This window comes from Balaenoptera ricei, chromosome 14, assembly GCF_028023285.1.
Source record: "Balaenoptera ricei isolate mBalRic1 chromosome 14, mBalRic1.hap2, whole genome shotgun sequence".
Lineage (NCBI taxonomy): Eukaryota > Metazoa > Chordata > Mammalia > Artiodactyla > Balaenopteridae > Balaenoptera > Balaenoptera ricei.
In genome coordinates, this window is record NC_082652.1 from 2,199,596 (window position 1) to 2,211,632 (window position 12,037).

The 12,037-nt window shown below is 51.0% G+C and overlaps 1 protein-coding gene across 16 annotated transcripts in view; it reads left to right on the forward strand.

Moving 5' to 3' along the window:
• RIMBP2 (RIMS binding protein 2) overlaps nt 1–12,037 on the forward strand; it is a 334,699-nt gene that overhangs the window by 254,085 nt on the left and 68,577 nt on the right. For 14 of the 16 annotated variants that reach the window (XM_059894767.1, XM_059894761.1, XM_059894759.1 and 11 more), the window contains one exon: nt 7,246–7,296. The exons of the other annotated variants lie outside the window; for them this stretch is intronic. In XM_059894767.1, coding sequence (XP_059750750.1) covers nt 7,246–7,296 — 51 coding nt within the window. The remainder of the gene's footprint in view (nt 1–7,245; nt 7,297–12,037) is intronic. 16 annotated transcript variants of the gene reach the window in all.

A 12,037-nucleotide genomic window follows, 5' to 3' on the forward strand; every position in this document is an offset into this window, starting at 1 on the left:
ACACGATGGCTTACCCTGCCTGGGTGGTGACCCCTATCTGTCAGAGTGGTTTTTCTTCTCCCGAGTTTATTAGCGGAGCGTGTGGCATCGGGCAGATAACTTCCCATGCTGTTTCTCTTATCATTTATGGAGACCTCGTGCTAAGGATAGATTTCATCGGGCCGGTGCGATGGACACAGTCGCAGGCCTTGTTACGTGTCATTGTAAGTCGGCTGGCCCGCTAAGCAGCTCTGTTTCATTAGATGCTCTCCAGAAAGGATATTGCTGGGGTACAGACAGCGATATTACTCTTCTCTTCCCCTGCCGTGTGGGAGGGACCTGTCGGTGCCTGGAGATACCTGCTTGGGACGCACACTCCTTCACTGCCTCCCCAGAAGCCGTGTCCCCAGGCTGGGAATTTCCAGGACAGATAATAAGCCGACAGAAATACAAGTATTGTCCAGCAAGGGTGACAGGTCGGTTTTTCCCAGCAGAGCATCATTTTCCATGAGCCTGGAGTTTTATTTACGAAGCACTTGATGCCGGGGAAAGTGCGCTAGAGCCAAGTCCGTTATTCAGCTCCCAAAGTCTCTCCTGAGCACCATCCAACTTCTTTTTTCCCCTGTGTTCATCCTTGTCTCTATTTTGGACACACTGATGCTTCATCAGTGGGGGAGCACAGGAAGAAAAACTAATGAAGGATGAATGTGTCGACTTCGTAATTTCTTAGAGCTCTGATTTTTTTTTTTTTTAAGTGTTAGAAGAGAAAGGTTGAGACTTGAATGGAACAAGACTGATGAGTTCTTTCCAGAGTTTGCGTGTCCATTTGATTTCCAGCACGGACGGCCCTCGTGCTGCACTTGCTGCCCTGATCACTCCTTCCTTCCTTCCTTCCTTCCTTCTGCAAATGTTTGCTGGCTGCCGCCTATGTTTTGGCTGCTCAGCTATTGTTCTGGAAACTGGGAATGCAGTGCAGGGTAGGACAAGACCTCAGCCTTACAGAGTGAGACTAAGTGAACAAGTACATGAAGAATTCAGTAAGTTCAGATCAGAAAAATGCCATGAAGGAAAACACACAGAATGAAGTGAGAGATTGATGAGGGCAACGGCTTTAGATGGGGTGAAGCTGAAATGAGTGGCAGACACCCATTATGCAAGTGCTCATGTCCTATGGAAAGACAAAGTCTAGCCCTTGTCCCCCTACCTCAATAAAAGTCACCAGAGCTCTCTGAGTTCCAGTTTGATTCTCATGAGACCACAGTGTGAGATATCTCCAAGGGGCTGTCTATTCTGACTACAACTCCCATGATTTCTTTTTTTTTTTAATTGAAGTATAGTTGATATACAATGTTGTGTTAATTTCTGGTGCACAGCAAAGTGATTCAGTTATACATATATATACATTCTTTTTTTTAGTATTCTTTTTCATTATGGTTTATCATAGGATACTGGATGTAGCCCTCTGTGCTATACAGTAGGACCTTGTTGTTCACCCATGCCATATATGAACCTGCCTCTGCTAATCCCAACCTCCCACTCCGTCCCTCCCCCAACGCCCTCCCCCTTGGCAACCACCAGTCTGTTCTCTAGGTCTGTGAGTCCGTTTCGCAGATACGTACATTTGTGTCATATTTTAGATTCCACGTGTACGTGATATCCAATGGTATTTGTCTTTCTCTGTCTGACTTGCTTCACTTAGTATGATCATCTCTAGTTGCCTCCATGCTGCTGCAAATCCCAATATTTCTTGAACCCACTCCCATGGGACCCACCTTCATCTCCCCAGTGCTGCGGCTCTTGTTAAGTCACCCAGGAGGTCCTGCTCAGTGGTTAGTGCCCTGCCCTCATCCTCTTTGACCCAGAGGCACAGTTTGAGGGGGTCCACCTCCCCACCCCCCAGGCTTCCAGGACCCCACCCTCTTCCAGTTTTCCTCCTTCCCCACAGACGCCCTCTAAACATCCCCAAGAATCAGTCCGCAAGCCACGTCTCTTCTTGACCTACACTCGCTAGGTCCCCGTGGGTTTGAATGCCACCTGTGTGCCAACTGCCAGATTTGGTTCTCCAAGTCACATTGTGCCTCTGAACCCCACTTCTTTTGTCCAACTAGACATCCAGCTTGGACGGTCTCAAACGTCATGTCCCCAGTTGAGTTCTGTTCCGTCCTCCCCGACACGTGCTCGGCACACGGCCTGCCAGGCTCTGCAAAGGGCAGCTTTTCCCTTTTTGTACGGCTTTTCCTTTTCCCGGGAGTGAATTGCCTCTTTGTGTGAGTTTGCTCAGTCCTCGGTGTACCCGTCACTCCCCTATTCCCAGACTTTCTGCCAGAGCTGTAGAGTTCCCCTCAAGATGGTCCTGCTTCTCAGGGGATGTTTTAATGCCGTTTTCCCCCAAGACGTCCTGCCTGGAGCCCGGCCTCTTCTTCCCAGTCTAGGCTGGTTGCTCCGGAGGCCAAATCAGAGCTGGGCCTGGAAATGCCCTTCCCCATCATCTGGGGAATTCCCTTTCCACCTTTCTGTACTTTGTTGGATCCGCTGCTTCCTGGCTCCCATAATATTTTTTTTCTTGATGCACAGGATGTGTCTAAGGAAGCTAGGGGTGTATTTTCCCATGAAATGTAGGTGGATTTTTTGACATTTTACACTCCTTGGAGATCCCTTTGTGGTTTCAGCCTCACCTCTGGACCTGGCCACGCTAAGGAAGGTCTGGGCATTCAGCCAGCTCGAGGGTCAGGAACCCGGAACCTTCTCCAGGTGCCTCTCCCTCCCTGGAGGCTCAGCTTATTCCTCTGCTCAATACGGCAGTTGGGAGAAGCAGGTGAAATAATGTGCAAGTGAAAACACTTGTTGAATTAAAGAATGAACGAATGATCAAACTGCCCAAGGCTATTCTAATGGGAATAAAGTAAGATAGGACCATCAGCCAACCCTTATCTCTGGTAGCTGGTGGAGGCATAGCTTAAAAAACTAAAAGTCCAAGCAGAGCGAGTCCCATCTACGAGGACTTTTCCACGGGACACCTGCTCGTGGAGATCGGGGAGCCAAGAATCCTCACTTCCATTCATTCAAAAAGCAGCTCTTGGGCTTCCCTGGTGGCGCAGTGGTTGAGAATCCACCTGCCAATGCAGGGGACACGGGTTCGAGCCCTGGTCTGGGAGGATCCCACATGCCGCGGAGCAACTGGGCCCGTGCGCCACAACTACTGAGCCTGCGCCACAACTACTGAGCCTGTGCTCCGCAACAAGAGGGGCCGCGATAGTGAGAGACCCGCGCACCGCGATGAAGAGTGGCCCCCGCTTGCCACAACGGGAGAAAGCCCTCGCACAGAAATGAAGACCCAACACAGCCATAAATATATAAATAAATTTTTTTTTTAAAAAGCAGCTCTTGGGCATCCTGTGTCAGCCATATGTAGGGCCAGCGGCACAGCAGTGAGCGTGAGCGAGGCTGTGACGTAGGCTGTGGACGGTGACAGTACTAGTAAAAGCTACACCGTGAACATTCGCTCTGAGTGCAGCGCGTTCTGGGCCCAGTACCTGGACTGCACGTGTCGCCTTCTTGAAGTCCCCGCCTGCCTCTGTCTCCTCCTGTCCTGTGTCACTCTCCGCCCAGAATGCCTGGTCCCCAGATAACGGCAGAGCTGGCTTGTTGCTGGCACTGAAGTCTCCACCTGGCCTCCCTGCCTGAATGGCCTCAACCCGCCAGCCCTGGTGCTCTCTGCCACCTCACCCCATTTAGTGATGCCACTTGCCCTTTGATGTACCTATTTGCCTAGTGTCTGCCCTCCCAGAACTTTGCCTGACACAGAGCAGGTACTCAACAAGTGATGCTTGGCAACTTTGAATGAATGAATGGATGAGTTAGTGGGGGGATGAATGGATGAATTAGTGGGGGAATGAATGGATGAATTAGTGGGGGAATGAATGAATGAATAAACGGAGATGCTTGGGAACTTTGAATGAATGAATGGATGAACGAATGGGAGACCTAGTAAGATTCCATCCATTGATGTAGTTCATGGTCATATGAAATTACCGGGATAACTGATGGTAAGTTCTAGGCAGTCCTCTATAAATGTCTGTTGAACGCATGAGTGGCGGCAGCCGTCAGCCGTCACCCGTAACATGTGGGATGCCGGTCCCCTTACAGATGCAGGACCTGGTGGCCCGACTCCGACCCCGATGTCTCTAGGGAAACGGTGACCGGAGTCCAGCTGCTTTAGCTGCTTTAGCTGCTTCAGACTTCCAGTTTCTCGTGCGGGTTACATCCTTGTCTTATTACAGTTAGCAGCTAGAATAATCCAGATGTATGAGCAAAAGAGTTTTTCCACATTTAAAATTCGTCTGCAGATCTGATCAATGTGACTGTCCTTTCAAATTCCTCCCATGTGGGAAATGAAGGTTCCAGGTTTAAGGCCATTACTGACACGTGGGTTGCTAAAAGAAGCCAAACTCACCCCACATCTCATAAAAGTGCTTTGCCTCCATGCCAAGTGCTTCCCTTGGATGTTTTGGATTTAGCTGTTGTACGTGGATGGTGGGAGGGGGGGATCGCAGGCTGACCCTCCGAGTTCATTCAGCGTCTTGTTTTCTCCTATGACACATGCCTGGAATATTGGTTCATGGCTTCCTCAGCTCTGTGGAACTCAGGGACCTGACTTGAGGACCTGTATAGCCCTCAGTCTTGAGTCCATGAATCTTCTTCACTTTTCTGTGGAGCTGAGATTAACAGCACCCACAAATGACCCTCCCCCTGCGCATACCAACCAGCAGCCGTACTCCCAACCCCATCGCCAAGGTGCTTGGGTACTTATTATTCTGAGTGTTACGTGTCCAGTCTGTCTGAGCCAAAAGTCCAGAGCTTTGGCAGCGGGAAATCTACATCCCCTCTACACAGCTATGCCTCCCCTGAAACAAATGTGTTTGGTGCGGTGTCAACCCACCCCCTGGACATTTGATCCCCTAGATGGCAGGCCCCTTCTTCTGACAGCAGGACTGTGGGCCTCCCTAGGAGTCGTGGTCCCTCTCAAGTTCACTGTGTTCTGTAGGAAATTGCGTCTGCGTGAAGATCTCAGCTTCCCCCATGCGCTGGCAGTGGCCCCCGAAATGAGCCTTGCTTAAGCTGTTGCTTAGATTCTGCAAGAGTTCAGCGCTGCCAATTTTAACTGTTAATTTTATCCATCTATTCTGATTGCCCAAATGGCCCAGCTTGCAAGTAGCCTACAAAAACGAACTCCTGATTTTCACTTGAAGCCAGAAATGAAGTTGTTACTGCCAGCTTGGCTGTGTTTTAACAGCCTGCGATGGAGTTTTTAGTTGTTTTTCATTCTGCCACTTGAAAACTATCTTTGACTCAAGTGGCTCAATGATGGTGTTATTTATATAATCCCTGTATGTTCTCTGGTTGTTTGTCTTTTTTTTCCTATTTCGTGATGTATTGTCCCTCTTGTTGTTTTTGCTCTGAAAGGAATAATTTTGAGCTTTTGAAGACTGAGCTGAATTCAAGAATGGTCTAGTTAATTTGCTGGGTCCTATTCACTTCCCCAGCTCTTAAAAGCCTCATTGGAAATATGTGAGAATAAAATGCATATGAATGAACTCTATGGAAATCTCAGGCTACTTTTCGCTTTTAGTCTGTGCTGGGGAAGCCAAGCCCTTCCCTCTTTCCGACTCACAGAAGTTTTCAAGTGAGAAGCAGAAGCTGTTAAGATAGCTCTCACTGGCTTATTTATGATGTTAACTCTTCTCCTCATTATTCTCCAGGCACCTGGAGAAAATATTCCTCCAGAAATGAGAATTCTAAATGTAAATCTCAATTTAATACATGGATTCTTCCTTAGTGCTCAATTTTCAGAGGCAGCTACCCTATAGCATCAGGAGAACATCTTCTCTAAATGTTTGTGAGACCTGGGAGACCAGTTTGATGGGAGGCATGAAGGTGGTGATGTGGGGACAGGCCTTCCTCCTCCGTCTTATGACACCCGCACCCTCTCACTGAATTTCGGTGTCCCCAACGTTAAAATGGGAGGTGTCATGCCTTCAACAATTGACAGTTGTGCTCATTAGGACTCTTGGTTTCAAGTGACAAAAAACACAGAAAGAGAATTTCAGTTGTACACGCAACTGAAAATCTAGCTTCAGATGCAGCTGGATCCAGGGCCCAGATCAGCTGGCTTCAGGTGTGGTTGAACCCAGCACCTCCCAAATCCCATCAGACCTCCATGGCTCTCCTGCCTCTGCTCTCCCTTGCCTTGGCTTCATTTCTGGTTTCCACGTGGAGGCCCCTGGCTGCTCCAGGTTTGCCCCTCATGGTGGCAAGATGGCTGCAGCTGCTCCAAACTCTCCTCCACTCAGCCTCAAGTTCCAAAGGCAAGGGGCCTCCCTTCCTCCCAGCATTCCCAGGCAAAGTCTCTTTGTTCTAACTGGATCATGCACTCACCCACTAACCAATCACTGTGAGTCTAGAACCTTTCTCATGTATTCAGTGGATCCCCAGCAAAGTCAGGACCTCTTCCCAGGACATAGTTCCAGGCAGGCAAACACAACAGATATTTACTGTCATCACAATATTAGAACTTCAGGGTCCGTGAGGACAGGAAATAATAATGTTGCATCTCAGTTTTGTGTGAACTTACCACGTGGTCTGGGCAGCAGCCATCCTGAGAAATTTCTTTGGTGAAACTTGTACAATTTCTTATTCTGTGGAGCTGATGGCTTTGTGTCAGATAATTTGAAGAAGGCAGCCCCCCTGCTACAGCTGAGAGCCTGGGCGCTCAGGACCACCCAGGCAGCCCCTCCTCAGGGCCTGGTGGGATCTCAGCAGACCTTCGGTTATCCGGGGGTCAAGTTCGCATGATTGTGTTTTATTTCTCAAGCAGTTAAGGACATTTGAGAAAATGATGGTGCTCCCTGAGGCTTTGGGCAGAATTATCGTGCTGTCTGGGTTCAGCCACGTACCGTGTGTGGCCCCTTCTCAAGAAGAGAATCGGGCTCCTACCCTCGTGCACCAGCTGAATCCCACCAGCCTCCCTGGTCTCTGCCAGATCAGGGGGCGCTTTCCAGTTTTTACAAAGAGCATCAAACCCAAATCCACTCCATCTTGCCCAAAGGGAGAGAAAAATGAGAACTGATTTAGACCCTTAGAATTTAGGGGTTTATTAGAAGAATAAAAATCGATGACCCACACTCCCTGATAATTTAGACATTAATCTTTAATTCTCTTTTTCTCCCTTTAAACGTTCACTCTTCTGTCTTTTTATCATCAAAAAAGGCTCAGGTTGAAGCTAAGAAAGAACATGAAGGTGCGGTGCAGCTGCTAGAGGTAAGCGAACCAGCCATGATGGCTTTCTTCCTGGGGGTGGGTGAGGTCAGGGGATATTGCGTTAATGCCTCATAGAAGCAATAGCTAACGTTTACTGAGTGCCCACTGGGTACAGGTTACTAGTGCTGTTCACACATCCTCTTGTGTCATCAGCTCAAGCAGCCTATATGATAGGCGCCATTAGGGTTCCCATTTATACACGTGAGGAAGTGAGGCACAGAGAAGTTAAGCAATTTTCCTGTGGCCACACAGCCAGCACCAGAACTGTGGGTCTCAGAGGTGGTCTGCTCTCCTCTGCTGGGTCCTCCTGGATGGAAAGCAAGGAGGGTGAACCTGCTTGGGGGGGGCATGATTTCCTCAAGGAGAAAGGTCAGGGGATGGGCCATTCCAATGGGTGTCAGATGAATGGGGGAGTTTTAAGTGACAGCACTAAGCCCAAGGAAGCACTTGGCATCTGAGGGGGGCGTTGGCAGGAATCACAGCAGTGAACACGATCAAGGTGCTGCCACGGGCACCGTCCCCATGAGCACAGCGGGAGTGACCCTCCCCAGCTGCCCAGAGACCTTTCTCACTGGTCCTGATGGTGGGGGCTTGGCAGGAAGTGGGTGGCGTGTCTGGACCACTCTTCTGTCCCTGGCTGATGGCCTGCTGCCAGCATCCTCGGGAGCAGGGGGGAACTCCCGGGCTCACCCGGGGGCCTTTGCCGCCTGCGTTCCTCATGCATGATAAATGGACGGAAGGAGTGTCCCTGCCGAAGACAGAGGTCACCAGTTACCCCTCACTGCAGACACAGCAGCGGGGTGTGGCTGCACAGCTTGGGGTGGCCCCACGAGGCCTCCTCCCCTAGTTCCGTTCCGTCCAGAAAGGCCAAGAGGGCCTTTCCGCTGGGCCTGCCACCTCCGCACATGGGAAGCACCTGTCCTCTTTAACATGACCTTGTCTCTTGTCCCCAGGGGACCGGCAGCCACTTAAAACAGAATATATTCATCTCTTACATTGCCTTTTAAAATCTATTCCTCCCCCAGGAAAAGGTTTCATCATTATGGTCATATATATTAAAATTGATTTTTTGAAAGCGTCCATTAGCTAATGAATATCTGGAGGGCTGAGAGTAATAAATAGCAAGTGGGAAAATATATAACCCAGGAGACTGGAAACAGACCTCCAAATGGCCATACATCTCCCTGAAAAATCATTTCATTCCCCCCGCCGGAATCGCTCACCGCACTTTGATTTACATAGTCTCCTGGCTGGAAGTGCAGTTTCTTTTTTCCCATCACCCCAAGCCCATCGATCTGATCGTCTGTGTTGTTTTATCCGCCTTCTGAGCCGCTGCTCTGTGACAGCCCCGCCGAGGTCACGTCACCCGGCGCTGGTGGCCGTGCGTGCCCCGCACGTGGGGATGGGCGTAACGTGCTTCGGTTGGAAAAACGGAAAAGGCAACGCAGGTGCACTGAGAATCTGTGTCTTCTTTTATTCACAACATCTTCCTGTCATTGTGTCTTGCTTTGCTTTTCACCCAGAACACGCTGGACAGCATGCAGGTACTTTAGGGAATGATGTCTGCCCCTCCCCGTGTGCTTGGTGGTGCTTTCCCCAGTCATGGACCAGCCGCGCACCCCTGGGCCCGCTCCATCCGCCTCTTCTTCCGAAAATGGGCAGCTTTCTGATGCAGTCGTGGGTGCCTGGGGCTCCCTGGGGCCAGGGGAGCCAAGGAACTGCCCCTGGGGGCTCCACCCCAGGGAGATGCTTTATTTTGGGCATTGAGGCCCAGGGCTCTGTCCTCTGAAGTGATGAGCGGGGCCAGCAAAGCCGGCTTCCATTCTCAGGCTGGAAGAACGTTCTGTGAATTCAGATGACCTCGGGGAGGAGAATTGTCGGGATGATTCTACCCTTGGGCCAGCCACGTGCTTTCGAGCCCGGCCAAGAGCCCAGAATTTGGTGGGTCCGTCATCGGAATTCAAACCTTGCACCTGAGCGGTCCGCCATTCCCATTCTGTGTCGAGTGAGGGCAGCGACCCTTCCAGCAGCTGGGGGCCCTTGCTTGTTCTTCTCACCGGCATCCGCCTGGGGAAGAAGAGAAATGAGCTGTCCCTCCAAACAGGGTTTTGAGCCTTTTCCAAAACTCTGAGTTTGGCCGTGAGTTTGTAGAACCAACGACTTGTCTCACTCTTGGGTGGTTCTCCAAGCGGGGTTCTGGGACCCGCGGTATTGGCGTCACTGGGGAGCTTGTCAGACCCACTGAGTCAGAAACCCGGGGTGGGGGACCGAAATCTGCGTGTTAACCAGCCCTCCGGGTGCTTCGAGAAGCGTGGTTTAGAGAGTGCCAGGCTGGTTACAGGAAGGGGAGCTATCTGAAGGAGTAAGCCCCCTGGGAATCTTGGCCAATCCTGGTTCAGCAGCTTAGTAACCAGAATTGATGACCAAGAATAACCCGAGTGAGACCCCGCCCGCCTATCCTCCAAGCATCGCTAGCGGGCAGTGTAGTCTTCGTTTGGAAGTTCATGTTCTCTGTGCCTCCTACTTGGCAGGCCGGTGACTTCCTTTAGTCACATAATCTACCAAGCAGAACAACCCACCTCCTTGCGCAGCTAGAGAGAATGCAGTGACGGAGAAGGGCTGCCCCAGAAGACGTGTTAGGTGAACCCCTCAAAACACCTACACGCACACATCCGGTTCTGTGGACGTTTCTCAGTGCTGTTTGCTGATGAATGATTGGCCAGGATGTTTGGAGATGGGGGGGTGTCTTTATTCCTGGTCAGGACACCCAAGGACGGATCCGGGCTGGCTTGGGGGCTGAGCAAAGACAGGGGTCAGGAGTCAACTGAAGATAGAACATAGCTTTTCAGAATCCAGATGGAGAGCTCTGTTTGCAAACCTAACAGCCTAAGAGCAGGTACCGGCTACGTAGCTTCCTTGGCACTTTATGAGGGAGTGAGTTTAAGACAAAGAAGCAAAAGAAAATAGTTATAACAACAGCAACAGTGCCAACAATAGTGTTTATTGAACCCTCCTCTGAGCCGGGCACTGTTCTAAGGGTGCATCTGCGGGTTACCTAGGAGATAACGGACGTATTGTCCCTCTCGGTCTCCATGACAACCAGGGGAACCGAGGCACGGTCAGGCGAAGTGACTTCCCCAAAGCCTCGGAGCTAGTCAGGAGCAGAGTCTGGATGCAAAAGCCCCAGGAGTTTGGCGCCAGGATCCAAACCCTCCACCGCTGCACGGCAGAATCTTCTGCCCTCGGAATCCTGACCTCCCTGCGAGGTGGGGTCAGGTCTCCCGCCAGCAAAGCTGTACCAAAAGGCGGATCAGCTCCCGCAGCAGCCAGACTTGGAAATGCCGGCCGAGCAGCCCACCTGCCCTTCCCCAGCAGCAGCAGAGACAGGAACGCCCACCACGTGGTCACAAGTGACAAGAGTGATGGAACTTAATCCTTTTAATACCACCCAGGGAGGTTGATATCAGCCTCCTCGTTTCGCTGATCAAAAACCAAGGCACAGAGACGCTGAGCCACCCGCCAGGGACACACAGCTTCTAAGGGCAGAACCTAGGCCCTGAGGGTCCACGGGTAACACCATCTCAAGTCACTGAGAAAAGAGCGTGCAGAGAAGAGATGGCCCGTGACTGGGGGGCCCATAAACCCTAAATCCTGCTGGGTTAGGAGGCAGCGAGTTCTGGGGTCCGTTGCCAGGGGACTCTCGCCCACGATAAGCTGGTTCCCGCCAGTGTGTCAGTGCTGAGGGCTTCGCATGTGTGTCTCGCATGCTTTGTGGCTGATTCTCCAGGGCTCCTTCCTAGGTATTTATGGCCTCACTCCCAGCACTTGCTGCCCTCCTCCGGGACCGAGGCATCCACCTGCGGGCGATGCCAGGACAAGCCTGAACGGGCTCCGTTCATCCCTGGGTCTCATTCGAAAGGAGACAGGGCTCATCTGGAGGCAAGGGTCCAGCATCTGAGTTGCACAATGACTCTCCTGGTCCCTGGGCTCCTTTTGCTTTCATGGGTCCCTTCTTCCATAAAAACATTAAAATTATATTTTACATCTGCTTAGGTACAAAGGCGAATATAATCCAGGTTGGATTCATTATTATTATCTTCAGTTTTCCTCTGATTTTAAAGGAAATTAAAATGAAACCATTTCTGTGGGTCCCTAAACAAGGCCCCAGGTACCATGCTGCTTGCCTGGCTTGTGTTAAGATGCTCAGTGACCGTCTGGCAAGGGAGCGTGCTTGTGAGTAAATGAATATGTTTGGTCCCATCAAACAGATGAACTTGGTCTCTGGTGTGTGTGTTAGGGTAGGCCAGGGTGTGCTGCAGTAACAAACACCAAAGTCTCACACTCAACACACAAAGGTTCATTTCTTGCCACTGCAGATATAGGAACACGCCACGAAGCTCCCCTCCACGTGGTGACTCAGGGATCCAGGCTCCCTGCATCTTGAGGCTGTGCCATCCAGAGCGTACGGCTTCCTGGTCACCATGGCAGGGAGACCTCTTCCGTGTCTCGGCTACAGAAGGCACAGTGTCACCTCTGCTTGCAGGCCACGGGCCAGAGCTAGTGACCCGGCCCCGCTTCACTGCAGAGGAGGCTGGGAAGTGCAGTCTCCCTGGGTGGGGGCCTGGTGGCATGGCTCTGCCACATCTGAATTCTTTAATCGTCACAGGGCAATGCAATTTTGATACCAAAGTGGACAGACAGAATATTAGCTAAGCTGAGAATCTGAGAAGTGCACAGATAA